This window comes from Lemur catta, chromosome 8, assembly GCF_020740605.2.
Source record: "Lemur catta isolate mLemCat1 chromosome 8, mLemCat1.pri, whole genome shotgun sequence".
NCBI lineage: Eukaryota > Metazoa > Chordata > Mammalia > Primates > Lemuridae > Lemur > Lemur catta.
The window spans coordinates 42,189,887-42,217,599 of NC_059135.1; the positions used below are offsets into that span (position 1 = coordinate 42,189,887).

Below are 27,713 nucleotides of genomic sequence, written 5' to 3' on the forward strand. Positions count from 1 at the left end.
ACAAGCCATTGAGGCTACTTATATTTTAAATCATTTTTCCCCCTCTGTGCTTTCTATTTGGATAAATTCTATTGATTTAAGTTCATTGATCCTCTCTGCTATGCTATCCATTCTACTTTTAATCCCCTTCCAATGGATTTCTGATTTCAGATATCATTTTTAATCCTAAAATTTCCATTTGGGTATCTTTTATTAGTTTCCAAATCTCTCCTGAAATGTCCATCTCTTCACCCATAATATTCATGTTTTCCTATAGATTCTTTGACATATTCATCATAGTTACTAAAAGTCATATTTGCAAAATTGTTTGTGGGTCTATTTCTACTGACTGATCTTTCTCAAATTTTCTCACATTTTCCCATTTATTCCCAATCTCACACACCACACACACACACACACGCACACACATGCATGTGTACAACATGTGGATGACAAGGCCGGGCGCAGTGGCTCACGCCTGTAATCCTAGCACTCTGGGAGGCCGAGGTGGGTGGATCGCTGGAGCTCAGGAGTTCGAGACCAGCCTGAGCAAGAGCAAGACCCCGTCTCTACTAAAAATAGAAAGAAAGTATCTGGCCAACTAAAAATATATGTAGAAAAAATTAGCCGGGCATGGTGGCACATGCCTGTAGTCCCAGCTACTCGGGAGGCTGAGGCAGTAGGATCACTTAAGCCCAGGAGTTTGAGGTTGCTGTGAGCTAGGCTGACGCCACGGCACTCACTCTAGCCTGGGCAATAGAGCGAGACTCTGTCTCAAAAAATAAAAAAATAAAAAAAACACTGTGGATGACACATTGCAGAGTCTTTAGGTCGTGTTATCTTCCTCTGAAAGTAACAACCTTTACTAGCAGTGAGCTAAATTACAGGTGGATCATAAACTTGAAGCTTGGATTCATGCTTTGTTAGTGTGGGCTCACTTTGGTTTTGCCTTTACTCCTAGGGTCAATTGTTTAATTTTGGGATGTGGTACTTATTTTAAGGCATAGATCCTATGGGGTTTCAATGGCAAGACTGGGTTTTTTCCAAGCCCCTGTAACTGGGTAAGAGTTGAACTCCAATCTCTTGTTTCTCCTGCTGTGGACAGTGGCTGGAATAACTGCTCTACTCTTTCAGCCTTGCAAATGTTGTTTTTCTTTTGGGCCCATTGGGGCCTCACTTGAGTATACACAGTTGAAAGGTCCACTGAGGAATTGGGGGAAATGTTTTCCTTCTCTCACCTTGTGGCTGCTTCCTTTTCTGGATTTCCCTGCCCAATTTCTAGCCATAATGTCAGTCTCATCATTCCAGGAAACAAGGACAGCTTTCTGTTTGTGTTCTGTCGACACCACAGGGAGTAACCGCAAGGGAAAAGTGTAGTTCCCTTTTGTAAGAGCCAGTCCCCCTCCAGTTTCTGCCTGCTTTCAGTAACTGGAGTGTCTTCCAAGGGTCTTTTTGTCTTCCCTGTTTTGTTCCAAATTTATGATTGGTATCTGATATAAGCTATTCTACCATTATTGGAATTGGAAACTCCTTTTAAATTTTAAATGTCTATAGTTCTATCCTAGGGCATATAAATTATTTATAATCTTTTTTCCAATCAAGTATGTCAAAATGTCTGTGATCAAGTTGCCTTGTTTTTAGATCTAGCTTATGTAAAGACTAAACAAATACAGAGGGCATTCTGGATACCTTAAAAATCCCTTGACCATCTTAAAGCAGAACTTACCTAACTCTAATGCTATATCCAAGCAAGAATGTAGGCTCCCATGCTCCAGAATGTTGCAGATTTTAGGAGAAGTTGGAATCTCAGCCTTTTGGGTAAACTTTCATAATATATTAATGTTGCCAACTAGCTTATTTATTTTTAATACACCTTGCAGGCCAAACAAAACATCAGGCTGTTGCTTGCAACTTGTGACTCTTTTCCTGATTCAAGATGTTCCCTGGGATTGTTCTACCTGCCTCTCCCTCCTTCTCCCCACAGCATGTCCTAGATCTGCCTTCCTCAACTTTTCCTTCTTTCCTTACCAACATCATATTCTTTTAAAATGTTTTCCCCTCCATGCATAAAATTGCTCAATTATTTTCCTTCTGTAAATAAACTTTCCCATCTTTGTTTTCTTATCAAACTATAGCCCTTTCTCTTCAAACCTAACTCACTTGTTTACTTCCTTTCCACGAGTTGACCCGCGGTAATCTAGGTTCAGTGCTTCATCACACCACTGCCACTGCTCTGTAAGGTCACCAAAAACCTCCTCTTCTCCAATCATATTACTTGGTCTCCTTATGATGCTTGTGTCATGTTCTCCCTCGAGTTTCTTTTTACTTGTATAACCAGTACTCCCAGAGGCTCCTTGCCATCCTGTCCTCCATTAATTAATTAATTAATATAAATTTAAGAGGTACAAGCGTAGCTTTGTTACATAGATATATTGTGTATTGTCAAAGTCTAGGCTTTTAGAGTAACAATCACTTGAATAATGTACATTGTCCCCATTAACTATCCTCCTTTTAAATGTAAAAATTCTGTGCACTGTCTTCTTTTTGTCTCCTTATTTTACACATTTCTCCTGAACAGACTCATTCATGACTAATAGCTTCCACTGTTAACCATATTACAATTCTGAAATTTGTTTCCCCAAGAACCTGGAAATTTCCATCTGGATGGGTTATAAATACCTTAAACTTACTGTACCTTTTCCCCTCCTAACCACTATCTAAGTCTTCTACATATGTTAACATATTATATATAAGCAGTTTGCATACATTTAACATTCCCAAAGATAACACTGCATAATGAGGTTACTATCGTGATACCCATTACACAAGGTATAACAAAAAGAGATATAGAGGGGTTAGGTGGCTTGTGCAAGGAAAGACACAACTGTAGATCACATTGATTAAGAGAGAACAGCCTGGATACATACCCAAGCTCTACCACTTGCTAGCTGTGGTAGATCTTAGCTGTGGTAGATCTTAGCTAATCACCCACTCTGAGATGATTTTCAAATCAACAAAATGGGTATCAAAATAGTATCTACAATATTAGCTGTTATTATTATAGACATTATTCATAAAAGAGAAAGTAAACAGAAATCTCACAAAAGTATGGCCAAAATATAGTGACTAATGCCTGTACTCCCAGCACTTTGGCAGGCCAAGGCAAGAGGATCAATTGAGGAGTTCAAGACCAGCCTGGGCAACATAGTGAGACCCAATCAGTACAAAACATTAAAAAATTAGATGGGTATGGTGCCACATGCATATAGTCCCAGCCACTCTGGAGGCTGAGGCACAGGATTGCTTGAGCTTGGGAGTTTGAGGTTACAGTGAGTTATGATTGTGCCACTGCACTCCAGCCTGGGCCACAGAGATCCTATCCCTTAAAAAAAAAAAAAAAGAAGAAGAAGAAAGAAAGAAAAAAGAAAAATGAAATCTAACCAAAGCTAAAAAACCAAACCAAAAAACAAAGTAGGCCTTTATTACACCCCAAGCTACTTCTTAGAAATAAGTACTGTAATTTTTCCTTCTAAAATACATACAGTCCTGTCATTTCTTACCTACATGGCTGCAGGTAGTTGAATTTTGTGGTATTTCAGGCCTGCTCAAGAAAGACTCTCTAATTAAAAGCTTGCCTAATAAATGACTTATCACCATTGTAAGGTTCAGGGAATGCTTAAAATTAAGCTGCAAAAAGAAGTCCACAGTTCAATTCAAAGTTCTCTTTTTAGACCAATAAAAGTGGATGATGATGACTGCTTATTTGTTTATTTTCAGACAGGGTCTCACTGTGTCACCCAGGCTGGAGTATAGTGATGTCATTGTAGCTCACTGCAGCCTCAAACTCCTGGGCTCCAGTGATCCTCCTGCCTCAGCCTCCAGAGTGGCAGGGACTATAGGCATGTGCCACCATACCCATCTAATTTTTAACTTTTTTGTAGAGATATGGGGTCTCATCATGTTACCCAGGCTAGTCTTGAACTCCTGGCCTCAAGAGATTCTTCTGCCTCAGCCCCCCAAAGCACTGGGAGTACAGGTGTGAACCACCACACCCAACCTAAGACTATCATTTTGATAGGCACTTAACGTATGCCTTTGATAACCCTCTTTCTTGCATTTTCTCAAAAAATTCTCACAAGCTTGACATACATGGTTCACGGTCTAGAGATGGTAAGCTTGGAGGTGACTGGGAAGAGCTTTGAACCCAAGCGGTTTGAAGTCTTCAAAATGATTTCCCATGTGTTATCCTATTTGATCCTAAAGAGTAACCAGTATGTTAGCTAGGACAGAAAAGGCTCTGCCCATTTTATAATTCTCACATTCAGAAGGAATACTTGCATTATTACCACGTGTAGGTGCTGTAAATGTTACTTCTTAATTAGAGCCAAAGTATTAATATCAAGTATGGGAAATATTGCATCTAACTAAGCATGTGGTGTTAGAAGCAAGGACAGTGGTGACTTTTGTACAATGGAGCGAGTCTGACTGGAAAGAGGCAGGAGGGGGCTCTCGGATGCTGGCAAAGCTTTACTTCTGAAGCCGTTTTATTTCTGTAGGAAACTATGGCAGGGTATTATGCTATTTCACTGTAGTTTCCTCAGCATCTTAACACATCTTCATTTTTTTCTGTGCTTTTCATTTATAAAAATAGACATTTTGTTGTAGGGGAAACAATTCATTGAACTCCCAATCTAAGTTTGTCTCCCAATTTAGGCTTATCCTATTATCTAAGAAACTTGTATTAACATTTTCTTATGGCTTCTTTAAATTTAACGTATTATTTCTAATTACTCCAATCGTTCCCAGGCACAAACTTGTAAATCCACTTAAAATGTATAACCTATTATTTTGTAAAACATGTTTCTTGGAACTTCAGAATTTATATAAGCCCAGTTACCCATAAAGTACTACTTATTATACTTATTAGAACATCCTGTCCACCAATTCCTTCTCAATGTTTATGAACTTTAGAGATCAAAATGCTTGTTTTAAAAAGCTTACACACACACACACACACACACACACACACAGCTTTGCCTTTTTCTTTCTCATTTCTGCCAGATTGGTCTCCAGGCCCACATTAGTTCTTTTGGCCATGACATCTTTCTGATACTTCCACTATCAGTTTTACAACAGCAGCCAGACCATAACTTGCTGCACTTAGACAGTGAACGCACCCATGACAACCACAGAGCTAACCACCACTACCTTCTTTCTGGTTATTGGAAGAGTATCTGCCAAGAAGTGACCATCTGAAGGCAGCCCACATTCAGCTGCATTTATTAAGCAGGGTATGTAAAAATAAATTTTTGGTATTACCAAATTCAAGGTCTATGGTCCACCTGTTTGCTAATTGGTAAACACCTGACTTCCAATCTTCCTCAGCTGCATTTTGGAAAGTCCAAAAACTTTCCACTGTGACTGGCTAGGCAACAGTGCCAAAATGCCACTGTTCCAGTGCTGACAACTGGATATGGTTAGTTCAGACACATTTAATCAACACCTTTCTCTTTAATCAAACACCTCTTGCCATATGGTTTCAGGCAGTTGTCTTCATTTGTTTTTAAGGATTCTAAAAATATACGAAGGTTCAATTTCTGAAAGTTTCAATGCTACAGAGCTTTCCTTTACTATTGAACTAAAAATGGTAATATCCTTTAAAATTCCATGCCTTTTAGAAAAATTTTAAACATTACCTTATCAGCATTTTTTTTTACTAGTTCTTTAATTTGTTCTTATCTATTGCCCAACCACGGAAATAGCCAATTTTTAGATCCATTAACTGATTAAAACCAAATTTTTGCCACTTTTGTCTTACCTAATAATTTCAATCTTATTACCACACTCAACACTGTCATTTTTCCATTTTCATTTTTTAGTGGCAAAAGTCACTAAATTTGAAAAATAAATGAAACAACTATTGCCATACAAAGATGCTGTTGCTGCTAAAACTAACCCACCTGTCTTTTGCCTCTGAGATGACCACTCTGTGATAGCAAAACATGTCTTGCCATCAAATGAACCCTAACACCCTTAATTTGTACCTAAGTGTAGATTATGCAGGCACATAATTTTTTTTTTCAGCAACAGCAAAGAATAGTATGCCTTCACAACTTGAGAGTGGAAAAGCAGGGTATAAGAACAAAACTCTCAAAAGACCAATGGACAAGGATAACTGCATTTTGCAGAAAACAAATATTAGTAAAATGTCATAATAATGTTAATCTATACCTTCCTGGGTAGCTTTTATCGAGACTGCTGGTAGTGAATTACCTCTTCTTTTAACAACACCAAATCAGTCACTCTCCACTCAGTGGAAAGCTAAACAGAAGATGTTGTATGAAAGGCTTTTACTGCAAAATTTAATGAGTAAAAATAGGTTTCTGTAATAATATTATATTACATCACATAATTAATTTAAAATTGTATTTGTAACCAAAATCAGAGTGCTTTTCAATAAACGGTCTCACTTTTGAGAACAAGAGCTTTCTTTGGATAAAACAGACTTGGGAGAAAGAAAATCTATTTGTAATATCTTATTCAAAATGATACTATTAATATAATTCACCAATATACTGGTAGAAAGTTATGAGATGGTTTCTTTGAACAAATATTTTATCTATGAATTCATTTTAATAAAACATAAGAGGAATATATAATATTTTTCTGCTATCTTACATTACTAAAGGTATGACTATTAGAAATTTTCATACCAGAACTGAAGATGTGTGAAATATTATGAAATAAAGAGGCAAATAAATGAACATTTCAAAAGCAATCTGGTAAGCTAAAAGTAATAAAGGTCAGTGTAATGAAATTTAAAAATAACTCTGCTTAAAAATCAAAGAACTTTTATATTTCAGGCAAATACATGTTTGCGTTTCTAAGAATATATTTTAGTGTTTGGTTCTCTTTGCTCTTTTTCTGTTTCCTTTCTTCAAATAACTGACACTCTTAAGAATCTGAGCTTTTTTTTTTTTTTTGAGACAGGGTCTTACTGTTGCCCAGAATAGAGTGCAGTGGCCTCATCATAGCTCACTGCAACCTCATTGGACCTCACATAGCTCACTGGGCTCAAATGATCCTCCTACCTCAGTGTCCCAAGTAGCTGGGACTACAGGCACATACCAACCTCACCTGGCTAATTTTTCTATTTTTCACAGAGACGGGCTCTCACTCTTGCTCAGGATGGTCTTGAATTCCTCATCTCCAGCAATCCTCCACCTTGGCCTCCCAGAGTGTTAGGATTACAGGTGCAAGCCACCACTCCAGGCCTAAGAATTTGAACTTTTAAAGAAGTGTGTCACCTCTTTGAGGTCATCCTTTTAGTGTATTATTGCTGACTCATGTGATTAAAAAACAAAACAACATCATAGGAAAAAAGGATAAAGTCCACACACAAAAGTGGCACCATATGCTCAAGTTTATTGTACAGTCACAAGTTAAAAGTTGGAAACTAAACAGAACACTGTACCAGTTTTCACTAACTCAAATCAAGTTAGCAAACGACAAATTTTAGAACAGACTCATTTTATGTCTCACCCAATGTGGGTGATCACAAAAATATTTATTTTCTATGTTATTAGGTAGCAAATTAATTTGATATACTACACAGCTTCCAAGTTACCTTAAGATATTTCAAAGTGTTTTAAAACTGGGAGGGAATAGTTCATGTCCATCCTGAAATAAAATGTAGATGGACCATTTAGAAATAAACAACTTCATTTGTTTATCCCTAGTAGAATCACTCTCTCCTGCTAACAAAAAAAATAATAAATCTCTGTTTAGATTAGGCTTACTAAATTAATGATGACTTTGAAATTATCTAGGTTTGATTACATTGTTATATTGCACTTGAGAATAATGACAATAAAAATCAAAGATTCAGTACCTTCCCCAAGATGTCCATTATGCATCAGAAATTAAAATGAAATACAAGCATATATTGAATGTTGCATGTCCACAAATTCACTGTTCAAACTAGCCAACCAACAAGTTAAAAGGGATACTTCAAAACACTGAGTATTAAGAAATTTCATTCACCATTTTTGATCCTCTAATCAATTTTCTGAGTTTTTTTTTCAAATTATTATTTATCAAACTACTACATATACAAGCTATCCAAGAATACAAAGTGACACTGAAATGGGCAATGGCTATACATGGGTACTCCATGAACAACTTACTTCTTCTCCACATTCTGCAACATAGGAACATCTACTAATTTACAAACTCTGTTTGCCTTACAAAAACCAACTGATCTATTACATATTATACTTTCGCCACACAAATCTCTCTCTAGGGTCATGATTTACTATTAAAAATCTTTCACAGCCCTCTTAAGCCAGTAAAGTATCTTTTACTAATTCTTGAATTTTCTTTTTATAGAAATATAAATATTATGTGTTAATGAGAATTAACTATGAAGTAGTTTCATAACACAGGTAGAATTGTGGCAATAATATTTTGACTAATTGTTTTGCTTTTCAGAATCATTGAGAACTTAATCAGAATTATATTGATAATTAATCATAAAAGAAAGGTAAAGGGAGGAATGATCCTCACGCAAATGTTTCTGAAAATATCAATTCTGAAATAAATACCCATATAACAAATTAGTATCAGCCTCAATATTTCTTACCATTTTCAAATGCTTTAAATATCCTCCAGCTCATTCACATTTTTTAAAAACCAAATCAGATTATAAGAAGTTTATCCTTCAAAATGGATTTTAATTCTCAATAAATACCAAATAGAGTAGTATTTAAAATGCTGGGAGATTAAAATTGTTTTCATAATACATTTTTGATATTTAATCAAATACATTCACATGATACTTTAGAGTAAAAAGAATCCTAACATTTTTTCAGAGAAAAGGCTTTCAAATTATACTTCTCCATATTTTTGTAGAGATATAAATTTTCATCTTTTGAAAGAAAATCTACACTATTGCTTAAAACTACACTTCACAAAGGAAATTAAGCACATATTAATTTCCAATTACAGCATCTTTCAATTTCCAATAGAAGATTATGCCTTGAGATAGAGGCCATTAAAGGAACAGATGATGCAAAAGCAAACACTAACACTTTTAGCAAAGAGTGAATTTCTAGCCAACATATTTTCGGGAATGACTACTATCAGGTGGGAAAAAAGACAAGGTAAAATTTGTTACAGACTAGCTTAGTGACTGGTGGCAGGCAACACTTGGCTCTAAGATAAAAATATTTTTTTTCTCAAGGAATTTTAAGTTTATGGTAATAAAAATACTTATTGCATATGACTAAACTCTTTTAAGCTACTAATAAAATTTATACTCCAAAAGCCATTGATTTTGAAATTCACTGAGGCTAAATATAGGGTCTTGTCTATCTTGTATTACTCAACTAAATGTGCTTCTATTTTATGAATATATTCTCAAGATTAGCACAGTCACTGTACATGGAATGATAACACTAAACATGACAAGATAAATTTCAATTATTTTTAAAACATAGAAAAACAGTCAATGATTTAAGGGAAATATTTATCATTGCCTAATAAGGACAATAGTTAAAAAGCTATTACTCTCAATTTCTAATGCATAACATGATGTAATTGCACAAAAATAGGTTTAATTGATAGTCATCCCCAGGCCTTGAGGAACTGTGAATAAATTGCTTATTCTACTAGAAGATTCATCACCTTACAGGCATATAAAACTACAACTTGCCACCTATGCAGCTTTTATTAAAAATCCTAGAAAAGTAATTTATGTTAACAAACCTAAGAAAGGTTTTCAATAACTTGAACTACTTATAAAAATACCTTTTAAAAGTTATTCTGATAGCTGAGACTGGTTTTACACATTACCTTGCTTAAAGTGAGGTAATATTTATGTAAGTAGCATCATGCTATTGCTAGAAGTAAACCAGTGAGCTACCTTAAGAGTTTTGATTCTAAGCATTTCTCATGGGGCAGGGGTGAGGGATCCAGGTTCACATAAACTGTAAAGATTCCTCGTTGATCTTGACCCATTCTCAGTAAAGTTTAGAAATATAAGGAAAAATACATGGATAGGAGGAAAATAAATTAATACCAACTAAAATTCTGTTCTACTCTTCAGAATGTACTACTATATTAATAAGCAACTATCTCAAAGAACTACAAACACAGTACTTTAATTAAAATGTTCTTTTTTGTATTGCAAATAGCCAAACTAAAACAATGGAATAAATATACTTTGGAAATGATTTCTAACTCTGTATGGCTTTCAGTAATACTTAGGGAAAATTACACAAATGAGGCATTTGTGATTCTAGAATTAATTTTTAGTATAGATTGGCTTAAAGGATTTGACATAAAACAAACTATACAAGGTAAAATGTAATAAAATAAACTGAGGATTAAATATAAATAAAAATTTAATAGCATCTACCCAATTTTCATATTAAAACAAAATATTGTACCTTTATTATCACAGGCAAGAATTCTGATGGCATCATGCATGTTTTTTTTTAAGTTCTACCATATAAGTGATATCAAAATCCAAGTTCATGCAGTCATAAAGTCTTTAGTAGCTTGAAAAGTCAACTGTAGTGTAATGTGTATTAAGTACCTGAACAAAAGATGTGGATGCTAATGTCCAAATTTGGGTTGCTTTAAAACAACAACAACAAACAGCAAAATCCAACATACTAAAGCAGAAACAGTAATTGTAGGAGGTACTATTCTATATAAAGTAGTAACTCAGGCACTACCTGTCTTATGTACATTGAATAAGAACTATCACTTAAAATTTTATTATTTAAATACCTAAAAACACAAGTTGCTGTATGTGTATTAAATGTATGTCTGAACTTATTTATAATGATCAGATTGACAAATATTGTTCTCATTTTGTGGTTAATGCCAATGGGCATGATCAGCAATACAGTCTGGGTATTTTATTCCTCATGAAGGAGATTTAAATCTATAATGAAGTTGGTAATTCTGATGGTATCTGGCATGAAATCAGTTAAGTTTCTGAGTTTCCTTCACCATTTTCATGAGGTTGAAGCTGTTCCCTTTCTTGTTCTTCTTGAGGCGGCCGGACACGTTTAAAAAAGCCCATCTGTCAGTTGAAGAAAAACCAACGTATTGTCACATCAGTGTAGAATTATAAAAATATTTTTTGAGTGACTATATTATCACCAAGAAAATTTAAATGGCACTTCATACATTTTCTCATCCCTCAAATAGTAAGTAATGCTCGTCATATATCATCATTATGGGTCCCTTTCTTTCTTCTCTTACTTTTTTATTCTTCTTTCCCTCCCTCCCTTCTTCTTTTCTTCAGCTTTCCCTCTCTCCCTCTTTCCCTCTCTTTCGAAGTCCATTACTTACCCTGTACATTACAAATACCAAAAGAGCCAGTAACAACAATCCTGCTAGAACTGCTAAAATGATCACCCACACAGGTACAGGCATGGGTGCTGGCTGAATGCCCCAGGTGACATTAGTGGTAACCTAGTGAGGAAAAAAGTTTTTTAGCTTTAAAAAGAGTTCACTGACTTAATCAACAAATATTTGAGTGACTGTTATATTTTTATTTTAATGGTATTCACATTATGTTCTTTTCCTGCATATGATAATTTAGTGATCTCATGTTTGGTATCTATAGCATGCACATATGTGCATAAAACTCCAAATGACAGGTTAACTTCTGATTGCATCTGAAATGATTTTTAAATAATCCAACCCAGTTTATGATGTGCTGATCCCAGTTTTAATCTTTAAAGATCTTCACAATGCCTCACTTGTTGCAGTTAATTTCCAACTTTTTAACTTTCTAATTTAGTATATACCAAGAAATCTCTTACAAAGGACAAGATGCTAAAGTAAAAGTTCTAGCTTTAATAATTCTGGGGTGGAGGAGTAAAATAATAATATTAAACTAGGCTATAATCTTACCAAATAACTTCATTACTTTATCGAAATACTTAAACTACCATTTTTAAAAAAACAAAATAAAAACATCTATGGCATTTGAACTGAGTGCATTTAATTCATTTCTGTAAATCTATGACTTACTAATGTGGAGTTGATGATATCCTCAATTGGAAGGTTCTTATATGGAAACTCTATGACATTAAATGAAGCAGATGACTTCAGAGAATATGAATGATTCTGGTTTTCCTTCTGTATGGAAGCAACAGTGAGATGATTTCCCAGATATCAGGTCTTTTTTATTTCTTTGAAAAAAAATGGATATGTTTGCTAAATGCTGTATCTGTCTACTTACATTCATAAAGGTCTCAGTCCACAGCAGAGACTTTACATACAGGATTGCACTCTTTCCTCTGTCTAGTCGTCCCACCTGGCAGACAATCTTCAAGCACTGAGCGATTCCACAACCCTGCCAAAACGAATTCTTTACTTACAGAAAAAGGTCCTTCTATCATCTCTTCGACATTTGAAAATTAGATGTAGGTTTTTTCTTTTCTTTTTATGTGAAGGCCAAAAAGAGATTATATGGATTCCTGTCTTGTGGGAATAATGCTTAAAATAAGCAGGCTAAGTTTTCAGAGATGATCATTAGATTATTAGAGAGCTAACTCTACTGTATGAATATGAGTTATTTAACTCTAAAATGAAGGTGTTTTTCCCTACATGTTTTATATGAAATGCATATACCGTTACCCATTTTCTGTAGTTTTTTGTTTTTAATAAAGGTGATTTAAAATTTAAAAAAAGAAAAAGAAGCAATCTTTTTTTGGTTTTTTTTTTTGTTTGTTTGTTTGTTTTTTTGAGACAGAGTCTCCCTCTGTTGCCCAGGCTAGAGTGCCATGGCGTCAGCCTAGCTCACAGCAACCTCAAACTCCTGGGCTCAAGCGATCCTTCCGCCTCAGCCTCCTGAGTAGCTGGGACTACAGGCATGTGCCACCATGCCCGGCTAATTTTTTTCTATATATTTTTAGCTGTCCAGATCATTTCTTTCTATTTTTAGTAGAGACAGTGGTCTTGCTCTTGCTCAGGCTGGTCTCGAACTCTTGACCTCGAGCGATCCACCTGCCTCGGTCTCCCAGAGAGCTAGGATTACAGGCGTGAGCCACCGCGCCCGGCCAGAAGCAATCTTTTGACACATTAAAATCTTAAAATATTGATAGAATAAAATAAAATAAGCAGGCTAATAGTTGAGTCTATGAATGCTTTTTGTTATAAAGGGGTTGGTTTTAATGTAATTTCTTTTATAGAAGGATAAGATCTATAATATTAAAAGATTCATTTTACAGCTAGAACTGAACATTCTTTAGGCAAACCATGGTAAAAATGGTAAGATATGAAAATCAGATCACAATATGCCTGTGGAAGAGAAAAGGAAACAGAGTGAATTTCTAATGGTTATTCCATGTTGGATTTGTAGAAATCAAATGGGATGCTGATTGCCTTTGCCATATTTAGTGTTTTGATCAGCACATTGAAGGTTGGCAGTCAAAGGAAACAAATATTAACCACCTTCTATGTGCTGATCATACTGTGTTACACATGTCACATGCATATACCTCACAACAATGCTATCCAGTAAGTGGTACCACCTGTTGGTGATTAGAATAAAAGAGAGCTTCTTTGATCTGATAAAAGGCATCCCACAGCTAATATCATACATAATAGTGAAAGGCTGAATACTTCTACTTTCCCCCTAAGATTAGGAACAAGACAAGGATGCCCACTCATGCTGCTTCTATTCAACAGTGTACAGAAGGTTTTAGCCAGTGCAATTAAGCAAGAAAAAAGATAATAAAAGGCATCCAGATTAAAATGAAGTAAAGCTATCCCTTCACAGATGACAGGATCTTAAACATAGGAAAAAAGTAAATAATCCACACTAAAACTATTGGAGCTAATAAACAAGTACAGAAAAGGTGCAAGATACAAAATCAATATACAAATATGAGTTATATTTCAGTACAATACCAATGAGGAATCCAAAAAGGAAATTAAGAAAACAATTCCATTTAAAACAGCATTGAAAAAATAAAATACAAACAAATAATTTAACCAAGGCAGTGCAAGACTAGTACTGAAAACTACAAAATATTATTGAAAGAAATTAAAGACTAAATAAATAGAAAGACATGTGTGTTCATGCCCTGAAAGATGTATGTTGTTAAGATGGCAATACTCCTTAAATTGACAGACTCAATAAATTACTGTCAAAATTCCCACTACCTTTTCTGCAGAAAAGGGCAAGCTAATCCTAAAATTCACATGGAATTGCAAGGGACTCCAAATAGCCAAAATAGTCTTTAAAAAGAAGAAAAGGTATTCAGACTTCCCAAGTTCAAAACTTACTTACACACAGCGACAGTAATCAAAACAATTTGATACTAGCAGTAAGAATTCACACACATAGGTCAATGGCATAGAACTGAGAGTCCAGAAATAAACCCATGTATCTGTGGTCAATTCATTTTCAACAAGACTGCCAAGACAATTTAAGGGGTAAAGAATAGTCTTTTCAACAAATGTTGCTGGGACAATTGGACAGCGACATACAAAAGAATTGATTTCAACTCCTACCTTATAATATACTTAAAATTAACTCAAAATGAATCAGAGATGTAAATATAAGAGCTTTAAGTATAAAACTTATAAAATCAGAAAACATAGGTATAAATCTTCATGGCCTTAGTTTAGCCAATGTTTTTTAAAATATGACAACAAAATTATAAGCAACAAAAGATGACATTAGATTTCTTCAAATTTAAAAACTTCTGTGTATCGAAGCCGGGTGCGGTGGCTCACTCCTGTAATGCTAGCACTTTGGGAAGCCAAGGCAGAAGGATTGCTTGAGGCCAGGAGTTTGAGACCAGCCTGAGCAAGAGTGAGACTCTATATACACAAAAAACAGAAAAATTAGCTGGGTGTGATGGCACATGCTTGTAGTCCCAGCTACTCAGGAGGCTCAGGCAGCAGGATCACTTTAGCCCAGGAGTTTGAGGCTAAGTGAGCTACAGTGAAGCCACTGCACTCTAGCCTGAGCAACAGAGTGAGACCCTACCTAAAAAAAAAACAAAAAACAAAAATAAACCCACACTTTTGTACATCAAGATACTATCAAGAAAGTGAAAAGATAATTCATACAAAGTGAGAGAAAATATGTACAATCACGTATCTGATGAGGGTAGTATCTAGAATATATAAAGAATCCTTTACAATTCAACAATGAAAGGCAAACAACCGAATTTAAAAATGGGCAAAGGATTTGAATAGACTTTTCTCCAAACAAGATATGCAAATGAAAAAGATGCTGAACATCATCAGTCAATAGGGAAATGCAAATCAAAACCACAGTGAGATACCTCTTCATACCGACTAGGATGACTATGAAAATTTTAAAACAAATATAAAGACAATAACAGTGTTGACAAGGATGTGGAAAAAATGGAACCCTCATACACTGCTGGCTGGTACTGTAAAACGGTACAGGCACTATGGATAGCAGTTTGGCAGTTCCCCAAAAGTTAAATATAGGGTTTTCATATGACCCAGCAATTCCATTTCTAGGTTTATTCCCAAGAGAATTAAAAACCGTGTTTGCACAAAAACTTGTGTGTGAATATTCATAGTGGCACTATTCAAAATAGACAAAAAGTGGAAACAATCCAAATAAATGTCCATCAACTGAATGAACAAAAGGTGTTTTGTACACACAATGAAGTATTATTCAGCCATAAAAATGAAGTGCTAATACATGCTACAACATGGATAGATCTTGAAAACATGATAAGTAAAGGAAGCCAGGCACAAAAAGCCACATATTATATAACGCTCTATCTATGAAATGTCCAAAATAGGAAAGCAGATTAGTGGTTCCCAGAGGCTGGTGATAGCAGAGAATGGGGAGAGACTGCTTAACAGGTACAGCATTTCTTTTGGGGGGGTGATTTGGAATTATAGTGGTAATGGTTAAACAATGTAGTGAATATAATAAAAACCACTAAATAATATACTTTAAAATGGTTAAAAATGGTACACTTTATGTTACATAAGTTTTGTTTCAATTAAAAACACCCATAATTCTAGGGGGATAGAGAATATAGAATTCAAAGTGGGGTGGGGAGTTGGGAGGCAGTTTCTATTTCACATGGCTTGGGCAGGCAGTCCTCTGTCATAATTTGACATTTAAGGACACCAGAAGGAGATGGGAAAGTAAGCCACAGGGACATCTAGACAAAGAGTATTCCAGGCAAATGGAAGAGCAATATTCAAAGCGTGGAGGAAGAAACATGCTTGGGGCTGTCTGTTCAATGAAAAGCAGGGTGGAAAATGGGAGGAACAGAGTAAGTAAGGAGAGGAGACGCAGGCAGAGAGGCAGGAAGGGTCTCGATCATGTTGGGCTTAAAGGGTATCGTGGGCTCTGGCTCCCTCTCTGCATTAGATGGAAGGCACTGGAGTGACATGACCCAACCTGCATTTAAAAGGATCATTCTGGCTTCTGTGTGGCAAATAAACCACAGTGCGGAGAAGGCAGAAATACAGAGACCAACGGGATTTCAATAGTCCACGTATGAGAGGAAGGCGACCTGGGTTAGGTTGTGGCACTGGTGGAAGGAGCCAGATCCTGGAAATTTCGAAGGTAGAAACTGATAGAATTCGCTGCAATACAGAATGTGAAATCTGAGAGAAAGAGAGGAATCAAGCACGAGGCCCAGGTGTTAGACAGAGAATGGAGTTGATATTTATGAAAATGTAAAACAGTGTGGAAAGAGCAAAGTTGGGAAAACTCAAGGGTGTATTTTTAGAATTAAGTTTGAAATTCCTGTTAGAGGGTAGGTAGGAGATCTAATAGGTAGTTATATATTGGAGTCTGGAGTTCAATGCAGAGGATCAGACCAGAAATACGAATTAAGGGCATCCACATCAGATGATATTTATAGCCATAAGAGTTAGTAAGATCATCTAGTGCAGCACTGTCCACTAGAACTTTGTGTGATGATGGGAATCATCAGTATGGAAGATATCTATACTTCCTGATAGGGTAACTACTAGACTCATGTGGCTACTGAAGACTTGAAATATGGCTGGTGTCTACAATATTGGACAGCACAGATCTAGTGAATGAATGTAGGTGGAACAGAGAAGAAACCTGCGATCTGAGCATGGTATTCTCCCGAGTTTAAAGGCCTGAACACGGAGATTAAGAAGTAGTTGGTGGTAGGTAGAGAACCAGCAGAGAGTGGTGCCCTAGAAGTGATTGAAAAATGTTTCATGGAGGAAGTGAAAGTTAGCCAGAAGTCACTGAGCAGTTGAACTGGATGAGGACTAAGAAGGACCACAGAATTTGGCGAAGTAAAAGTAACTGGTGATCGCTATTGAACATAAACACTACACCGGGTTCTCTACTAGGTGATGATTTGCAGATCTGCTAATTTTCAAAAACTTAAACAATAAGCCCCTTTAAATAAAACATAATAGTCATTAATATAGGCTAACTCAACATAAGTTAACCATAATGCTAATTATTCTTCTAATATATTTTTGTTGGGGCCTTCTGGGTTTTCCTGCAGTATTGCACTAAAGTCTTAAAGACTAGGGGGAGGCCAAGAAAGAGATCAGTTGAAGGAGTACAGTCATAAAACTAAGCTGCAACATAAAATATTTTTATTAGCAATCTTCAAAGATCATTTCAAGAAAATTTGACATTAATTTGACTAGGAAAAATGAAAGTAAAAAGACTGAATGGTATAAAAATATATATAGTTCTTTCAAGCACAGCTGTTGTTATTTTGAAATGTTCTTTGGCATCAGTCCTATAATCACATATTTTAAAATGTTTATAGTGCCTGTAATTGAAATGGCACTTACCAAAGTGTGAACATCTCCTTCACTGAGGGCGAGATCCCGCTTGGTGATGAGATGGTTGCGGTCGCCTTGCCCAGCAATTGTGTCATTCTTTTCAGTTGTTTGCGAAGATGAGATCTAGGATTATGTGAATAAAATGGTGGTAAGCAATAATGGAAAACATTTTACATTGACAATTTGACTTAAGCTCTTACATATGACTGAAAAACGGTAAATGAGAATTTAGTATGACACAAAATTCACCACTTAATGTATGATGAACAGTAAGGATAGAAAAATAAAGATTAGAGTCCTTAATATGTACCAAAAAAATTAGCTCTCCCTAGCCATTACTTTCTCCTCTGGCATAGCTGGAGGAGAAATTGATAAAACACACAGGAACAGCCTGAAATTCCACAGTATATCTGGGATGAATGTCAATTATGAGTATATTTTTTGTTTTTTAACTTTCTTCAGACCATATTGTGCAATAGCTTCTTACACAAATTTTATGTGCTAGAATGAAGATGACTGCATCCAAAAGTATACATAATTCCATAAAATGACATTTTTCTAGGTCATGTAAGTCAAGTCATGAATAAAATGGTATATCTTATCCCAAAGATGGAAATTCCAACAACATAACACCCTTGACACAATATTATACATTAGATAAACCATGATGCAATGGAGCAAGGTCAACTTGAGTCACTTAAGAATATCTACTGAGACTCACTAAACACTCCATTGATACATGGTTCACTATGACTTCACAGAATTAATTCTTACCCATTATACAAATAATCTAATCTTTGGTGTACTGGTTATGAGCAAACATATTTTTGCAGAGTGGGTTTTATATTAAAATAGTTATTTTCTTTCATATATTTCTTTTATAGACTTAGAATGAACACAATAAAATCATCATAATGAAGATCTCCTATTAAGCACATTACCTTAATTCTCAAAGGGTTGATCTCCATATCTGAAGTACAGTTCATTGGCCCATCAATATCATAATGAAGGATGTACAACAAAGTGTTATTGTTATATTTGTAAGGCCACTGAAGATGTAGCATTGCCTTGCTGAATGAACTTGGACCATTGTTTCTCAGCTAATGAAAATTAAATAAATAAATAAAATGTATATACTTTGGGCAAAAATTTATTCTATAATCTTCCCCTACATCAACTTTAGAAATCATACTAGCAACACAGTTTGAATAACAATAGAGTTTCCACAGTTAGATTCCATTATTACAAAGTGACCATGTTTACACAAAAGAGATCAAGCTCAACATTTGTCTCTAAAGTAGAGTAATATGTGTCAGGATGAAAATATAAACAAGAGGAAAACATTAAAAAATTATTGATGAACAATGACAAAGAAAACTCTTTCTACAGGAACAAAATTTTCATTATTTGATATAGGCATTTTCAATTTTTAATCAGAACTACAAAATGCCCATGGAAAAACACCCAATGATTTCTTTTATTCAAGTAGAACTAATCAGCTTTAAATGACAAATTACATAAATTGCTTTCTTTAAGCACATGAAGCTATTTGTCAGCTAAAAATGAACTTATGAATAGGAAAATATCCAAAGAAATCTGATACACACTTATCTATGCAGAGTTTACATAAAAATTACATAGAATTATTTTTAAAAAGTAGCTTAGCTGTTCCTCTCTTCGTTGTCTCTCTCACTAAGTTTCAGTTAAATCCAACAGCTCCAAACCTCATAGATGTGCTGAACAACTGGCCCAACGTCTTCTTCAGTCTCAGGGTTCTCCTTGTACTCCCAATTTGGAATCGGAAGAAAGATATGATCAGGACTTGAAACTCTAAACAATGACCAAAGAAAACCTACCATGAATATCAAAATGATATAGTCAGTTCATTTTCAAAAGTACCCTGTATTCAAATGAATAAAATTAGATTCAATAAAAAAAATTTGAAAGAAAAAAACCAGTTAATGCACATACACAAAAAAATACTTTTATTAAATCTACATGTAACAGGTGAATTGCTAAGTTAATCTACATAAAAATTCAATAACCTTAGTTGGTATGTCTTGTTGGTATGTCTTGTTCCTTTTCAGAGGATCACCCAATAAGTATTTGGAGCTTTAGAACACACCTAGGACCTCATCTCTACATAAGCTACTGCCCTAGTAAAACCACCACCAAATATCCAAAAGAAGCTAGGGCCTAGTAGCTACTTTTAAAAAGCAATCATGACTATGAGATACTCAACTTAGTAATCATACTGACCCTCTTATTTCAACAGCAGCTAAAACAGCAAGATCAGCTTTGTGAGATACAACTGGGCTTACTCTGTCAAAAAGATTAGAGCTGAAAAAGAAAAAAAATGTATTTAGGACTAAATTAAGCATAACTACCATCAAAATCATACAGAGGTAAGCCTACTGAAGCTAAAAATGAACGAATCAAAAGTAACAAGTGAAAAATTTTAAATTATTTTCTTTAGCATTTAATTCCAACAAAATGATCAAGTTTTCTTTTAATTTTGTTTTACAAACTCAAAAGTGACAACAAAATTATTCTTATAATGTAAATATTGATTTTACAAGTGCTATAATCAAGTACTGAATTTTTATTTTTAAGAGAGGTGGTCTCACTATGTTGCCCAGGCTGGTCTAGAACTCCTGGCCTCAAGGGATACTCCCACCTCATCCTGCTGAGTAGCAGGGACAACAGGCGAGAGCCACTGCACCCAGCTCAAGTACTGAAATTTTAATCTGTGCTAGTCTATAATATTTAAAGTATATTACATAATATGTTTACAAAAAGTAAATAACTACTCAGTTATTATAAGATAATACAAGTTGTTTTCATACCTTTGAATTTGTAAATCAAATTTCACAGAAGTATCCATCTCTGATTGCTGGTGCACACTGAAACGAAGGCCAGCTAAGAGCTGAAGAAGAGAGGAAAAGATGGTAATCTTAGTCATTGTCTAATTAGTGAAATTTCAAATCCAATGTCAAAAGAAAAAAGAATGTTATAAAATAGAGTTTTTCCGAGCTTATAATAAAACTGAACAAAGATAATTAAATCTGATTTTCTATCAAATCTTTTATTTAAGATACTTGGGCCAATCCATAAGGGAGCCTATTTAATAATTATTAATAAATATAACTTTCTTATAATATTATCTATCTTCCCAAAAAATGCAAAAGAAAATGTTTGTTGATCCAATGAAAGTACAGCAACTAGGCACAATGATTTGGTAACAGGAAGATAACAAATGAACTGTGCTGTGTTTATGGGCCAGGAAGGAGGAGATGGATGGTTTATAAGAGTAAGAGAATCTGGCTAAAGAAGGCATAAGTAAGGCCAGAACCAGAATTTCTCCTCTTACATCTCTCACAACCCTCCCCAATACCAAACACCTTAACTCCTCCAGCTGGGAAATTGATGAGTTTTAAAGAAAACAAATGAACCACAAGGTACAAGAAAGCAGGCTTCTACAGGATCACATAAATAAAAATAGTCCTTCTTGAGAACTGGCTCCTACTTTACAAAGCCTGGAGCTGGCCATTTGGAATAACCAGGAACTATCCACACTGAATGAGGCATCAGCAAGAAAGCTGGAGAAAATGAGATATGAGAAAATAAAAAGCATGCTCACTTGTTAATGAAACATTGAATACATGAGAAAAAGTGAAACTTAGGATACTTTGTTCAAGCTCTCTTTCCTAAGATACTACATATAGAAATAATAATGACTTTTAATAGAAAATATACTTAAAGAAACATGGAATATTTGGCCCCATATTAACACAGATCTTCAAATTACCAATATCAATGTGCCATTATATAAAATAAGTTCTACTTAAAAAGTCACACAACATATACTGCCGTATTTCCTTTGATATTAGGAATTCTACAAGGTATGTTTTGTTTACTTTTTAGAGGCTCTGTAAAGAAAACAACTGGATGCTTCTTTTCAAGATTCTGGGCTCCCTGCTCTATGATCTGAAAGGGAGCCTGATCCAACTAAGCTTCTTTTTGATCCTCTGTATGGGACCTACAGCATCTCAGGTTAATGAGGTAACTCTGTCTCACCTAAGAATGACAGTCTTGTTATTTTCCAGAGTGGCTTCTGAGGACCCATTAAAGCATGAGTTGAAAATATCAAAATTGTAATTTTAGTTTTTAGTTTAAACCATGTTCTCACCCATTTACCAAACCGAAGGCAGTGCCGAGAGCAGCTTATCGAATACAGTGTAACAGCATAACCCATTATTTTACTACTTAGTTAAAACTAAACAAAACTCTGCTAATCATTAAACTTTTAAAGACACTATTTTGAAGTGTTTATTAAGAAAAATTACCATGAACAAACCCAGAGAAAAATATGCTATTCTATTTGTGGCCAAAAGGAGCCATTTAATTAAAATGTCTTACTTGAGTTCCAGCCTTCATTGGGTTTCCAAGGTCACATACCACCTGGCGGGTTTGGTTTTCTGTCTTAAATGCACAGGAAAGTCTTGCCAAGGCCTTTGATAGACAAAGAAAAAGGATGTGAAAAGAAATAAAATATCATGCCATTAGATATTTAAGTTTCTTTTTCTACAAAGCAAATAAATCTATTTGAGCAAACTGGGAGTAAGGGAGAAGTCAGAATTGTATACAGTTGCCATACAGAAACATAAAAGTGTTTCTCAAAGATCCCTAGAGGACTTAGATATATAACCATACTGCCTCTGACAAATTTGATGGACAGGCTTAGACACGTTATCTATTTGACCTCCTTTTCAGGCACTTAGCTAGCAACTCTAAAAATGCCATACCCATGCATTATATTAGGCTTGAAAGGAATTATGTACGATAGGCACTCTATTGTCTAGTAATCTAGCCTTAGGTGGAATGGCTAAGCTTGTGCTTCACTACATAGGGGAGCAGCTCATTAATGTTAATAAGACCTGTGAGTGCACTTCGACTTTTAAAGAGGCAGCTTGCTTACTTCACTGTTTCGGACAACCCCGATGAAATCAGCCTGCGGTGGTATGGAAACGATGAGCTCAGCTTCGTAGGCACCTTCTCCTTGATTCTGAGCCTTGACAATCAATGTCAGGGGGTTGTCGTCCCCAATGTAGATCTTCTTTTGATCACTACAAGTTAATACAAATCTAGACTAAGAAAAAAGACTACATGGGGAGCATATGACTGTCGAAAGAAACGAGATAAACAGACACCACCGACATGTTCAACAGTGTCTCAAGATATCTTAAGAGTACTTCTATTGACAGCTCGATAGAAAACAAAAAATAGCACACTGGGTGCAAATCCAATACTTCTCTCAGTAAAAGAAAGTACTGACACTACTAATATATCACTATCGTTCATATCTATTACTAAAGTAGTTTTATATCTCTGTATATACGTTTTAATTCCCTGATATTTCTTCCTAAAAGCTGAATTACCCATTTGTCATGAGTCTCACAATTATTCTTTATAATTTATAGACCATATAAAAATGGTAAAAATATTCCTTGAGCAAAGAGTATGCCTACAATGAAATGGAGTTTGAAGATGATATAATATTACTTTGTGATACTATCTAAAGCTGAATGGTAATAAATCTGTCAACCTAGATAACTAGTGAAAATACAGCGGATATTTTTTTGAAGCTCAATACTGATAGTTTTATTATTATGGAAAATCATGCATTATCTTCCAATATAACTAATTCTTATTAAAATATGTTAGCACTTTGAATAGAAAAATGTACTCTTTTGTTTATATTTCTTATTATATTATTTGTTGTTTAGGGCAAAACTTACCTATCTACAGAAACTTCCAGTTTGGGTTTACAGACATTGTCTTCACCACAGTCAAGCAGAATATGAGCCTAGAACAAACATTTTATTTTTTCATATCAATATATATGTGGATAGACATATATGTACACATGCATATATTCACTTACACTCATTAGCTTATTTGTATACCTGAAAGCAAAAGATCATGGCCACTTATTTTTAAACACGTCAGTGTAACTAGTCAAGAATGAGAAAGAAGAAGATTCATAGGATGTAATACATTTGCTTGGAACCTTTTTAGCTCCATCTCAAATTAAGCTGTTATCATTTTGGAATGAAGTCTAGGTAGAGAGAAAGTAGTAGTCAGGAGATGAGGGTTCATTTTGACTGCTTCTAAGTTGTGTGATCTTGAGAAAAATAAACTCCTTTCTAGAGTTTCTCATTATGGACTGTGCCTCTGCCAATATCATGGAGCTGTAGGTATGCAGCAACAATTCAGACAGGCAGGCAGAACAAAGGGAACAGAAACTGCACAAAATGTGTTTAGTGTGTGCATGTCCGTTTGGAAGGAGATGAGGAAAAGGAACTAGGAGTATTACAGCTGGCTTACCAGAGTAGGTGAAACAAGCAAAAACCTGAACTTTTTTCCAGAAACTCTAGATCTGGCCAGAAGAATATTCCAGCTAAAGTAGTATAGAAAAACCCAAAAAAGAGAATTAGTGGAAGGAAACAGAAGAGTTTGAATAGGATATAAAAGAAGAAATATAAAAATTAAGAAAAGAAAAAGGGAAAATAAAGATGAAGCCATTCTTGCTTTGTCTAATGTTAACATACAAAGGCCTTCAGGCCCGGAGGCAAACAAAAAGAAAGAAAAAGATTTAAAGGGGAAGAAAAATGAACAGAATTCTTTAAGAATATGATGATTGTATACCTCTAAGTCACAAGGGATGTCCAGAATAAAATTATGTGATAGAAATCTTAACTGTCAATTTAATTGAGAGGAAACCCCAAAATGTATATGAATTTATTCAATTACCTAGACATAAGCAGTTACTATAATCCTCAAAAAAAAAAAAAAAAAAGTCAAGACTATTAGAAGAACTTTATGGTGATTCTTAACATCATGCCAAGTACAAATCACCGCTCAATGTAATCAGGAAAATCATGGCTTTTGCAAATAAATGAACTAATGATAAGGTGTATATAATTCTCAGAATGTTGGATGAGTATCTGAAGTTTGGAATGAGAAATATATGTAAAATATTAATAAAACTGTGATGAGAGAATATTTGACTAACTACCATTCTACAAGGAAGAAAAAGGACTTAGCTAGCATTGGAACAGCTACAGTATTAAAATATGCTATGAGGGAAGATGGTTTCAGAAATGGAAAAGCACACAGCAATGTATCCCATGCCCAGAGAACCAAATCTCGACGGTTATGTGCTTTATATCCCGCACAGAATAAAAACTTAATATGTATTTGAAAGAAAAAATGGATGGGAAAAAAAAACAAATTCTTTCTGCAGAAAGCACTAAATCTCTAACTCCAAAGGATTAGGGTACAGAAAGAGAAACTCTAGGGCTGTACTGTCCAAATTTAAGCCCCATGTGGCTTTTGAGCACTTGAAATGGGCCTGGTGTGACTAAGGAACTGATTTTTAAATTTTATTTAATTTTAATTAAAGTTCAAAATTGATACTGAATTCTGTTACAGCAAATTTTTAGTATGTTTAGAACAACTTGAGTATGTGAATCTACTTTTTCAACTGTAAATTATAGGAATTCCAAATACAAAAAAATATTTCTAATGAAACTTTAATATTTGAATTTAGATGTGTTGCAAGTGTATAATATACTCTGGATTTTGAAGATAGTAAGAAATAGAATGTAAAATATTTCACTGATAATTTTAAATTGATTACATGTAGAAATGATAATATTTTAGCTATTGTAGCCCCTCAAAATTTGTATGTGGAAGCCTTAATCCCTGGTATCTTAGGATGCAACTGTATTTGGCAATACGGTGTTTAAAGAGGTAATTAAGTCACAACAAAATCTTTAGGATGGGCCCTAACCTTCCCTTTGTGTATGTGTCTGCATCCCAAGCTCTTCTTAAACATGGTAAGAGGAGATTAGGCCACAGACACACACACAAAGGGAAGACCATGTGAAGACACAAGAAGGTGACCATCTACAAGCCAAGGAGAGAGACCTCAGAAGACACCAGTGCTGCTGACACCTTCATCTCAAACTTTTAGCCTCCAGAATTGTGAGAGAATAAATTTCTTTTGTTTAAGCCACCCAGTCTGTGGTACTTTGTTATAGCAGCCCTAGCAAATTAATACAGATATATTATTAAAATTAATTTCACCTATATCTTTTCTACCTTTTTAAAATGTTGCTAACCAGTAAATTTAAAATTACATAATATTTCTATTAGGCAGCAGAGAGAGAGTGCAGTAGACGAGTTTGTAATATAACCAGTGAAATGAAGAACTCATTTTAGAGAAAATAATAAAAAGAGTGGAGTGGGTAAGTAACATAGAAACAAAAGTAAATAATAAAGCTAAGAACGCAGAAAGAAAGATGCTTAAGAGTAAATAACATCACTGTTGTGATAAATATAGGACACAAAGGAGACCAAAAAAAAAAAAAAATTCAAATAATGAAGAATAAGAATTGGTGGGGGAAAAGGGAAGCCAAATATTACTGCAGTAATTTTTGTCCTCCAAGGGTTTGCAAAAGTTAACCTACCTGATTAGCTGATTTTAAAATGGTATTGGTATGAAAGAGATTGATGAGTTCAGAAAGTTAATCAAAAGTAAAGGTAACAATAATAACAAAAGATTTCTCTAAAAAAATCTAAACCTAAAAAGAGAAAGTAATCATAACCCATATATCAAAGCATATAATATAAAGGGACAAGTAACAATTAACTTTTAAAGAAAGTATAATATTGAATGACAGACCTTAAGAGGCTCAGGTGGCCATTATTAAATTATTAATCAACATATTATGATAATTTACCTTTAAAGTGGTAATTAAGTTACTGCCACTAAAAATAAAAAATATAAAGAATATAAACTAACACAAAATTATGGTTATAAGTTCTACATTAATGGATAATAAAAATGGCATACATATTATGATTATTAATGTGCAAAATGAAATATAAAAATGAATTGTTAAAATATAAAACTTATAAAAGCCTATAAAAATATTTTAATTTGCTTTATGCTACTGTCACATATAGTCAAAAATTACAAAAAAAACCTTATGAAATCTTAGGAAGAAAAAGAAATGACAATTAAATTTAGGGTAGAGTTCTATGAGAGAAGAAATATGAATCTAAAAATATGAACACGTTAAAAAAAGGAGAAATAGGAAATAAAATAACAATATTTAAATACATAGGCTTTACATAGGATTTTCTAAATTATAGTTTTTATGAAATTTTAAGTTGCTTTATTTGATTTTATGAAAAGAATGATTTACGTACTATACATACACAATTGTGTATATACTTTTTTTACAATTATAATGCATATCAAAGATAATCTCAATATCAAAGACATTTAGCAAAATACTAAAACATTATATAAATAAACTGGTGCTTTGTTGTTTTCCTTGCATTATTTTACTATTTTATGTATATGAAATGTGGCCCTGTCTTTCTCTGCATAACAGATATCTCTGACCTGAAAATTCAGATTCCTTTCCCCCTGACTTTGACTAAACATTTACCAACATTATAAAAGCAATCTCGAATAACATTTAAAAACATGAATTGTAAGATCTTAAAAAAAGATCAAAGTATGAAATTAGTGATAAATTGAGAAAACATAGTACCTGTCGGCTAACATTGGCAGGAGTGAACTGGTTAAGAATGGGCTGCAAGCCTGTTGCATCGGCAGCTGTTCTGTAATCCAATCGATACTCCATAAAAATGGTAATTGGAGTGAGTTTGTCTCTAAATTCAGATTCATCCTAGAAATGGAAAAGCTCTGAATTAATGATGACATCACCTACACTATCTGGAGAAATCCATAAATGCACATCACAAAGCCAGATGTGTTCATCCCTTGACCCTTCAATTCTACCAAAACTCTATGGAAAATTATTATTATCCAGAGT

The 27,713-nt window shown here is 34.5% G+C and overlaps 1 protein-coding gene across 2 annotated transcripts in view; it reads right to left on the reverse strand.

Moving 5' to 3' along the window:
* Positions 1 to 7,384: 7,384 nt before the first annotated feature.
* The window catches only part of ITGAV (integrin subunit alpha V), a 78,309-nt gene continuing 57,980 nt past the window's right edge, over positions 7,385 to 27,713 (reverse strand). The window contains exons 18-30 of one of the 2 annotated variants that reach the window (XM_045559991.1): positions 27,429 to 27,566; positions 23,598 to 23,665; positions 22,778 to 22,925; positions 22,219 to 22,311; positions 20,646 to 20,725; positions 20,059 to 20,139; positions 19,524 to 19,629; positions 18,741 to 18,899; positions 17,809 to 17,922; positions 12,242 to 12,355; positions 12,031 to 12,138; positions 11,344 to 11,466; positions 7,385 to 11,071 (exon numbers count right to left, since the gene is read on the reverse strand). In XM_045559991.1, coding sequence (XP_045415947.1) covers positions 10,976 to 11,071; positions 11,344 to 11,466; positions 12,031 to 12,138; positions 12,242 to 12,355; positions 17,809 to 17,922; positions 18,741 to 18,899; positions 19,524 to 19,629; positions 20,059 to 20,139; positions 20,646 to 20,725; positions 22,219 to 22,311; positions 22,778 to 22,925; positions 23,598 to 23,665; positions 27,429 to 27,566 — 1,428 coding nt within the window. In that variant the 3' untranslated portion in view covers positions 7,385 to 10,975. The remainder of the gene's footprint in view (positions 11,072 to 11,343; positions 11,467 to 12,030; positions 12,139 to 12,241; positions 12,356 to 17,808; positions 17,923 to 18,740; positions 18,900 to 19,523; positions 19,630 to 20,058; positions 20,140 to 20,645; positions 20,726 to 22,218; positions 22,312 to 22,777; positions 22,926 to 23,597; positions 23,666 to 27,428; positions 27,567 to 27,713) is intronic. The other variant, XM_045559992.1, reaches the window with a different exon arrangement.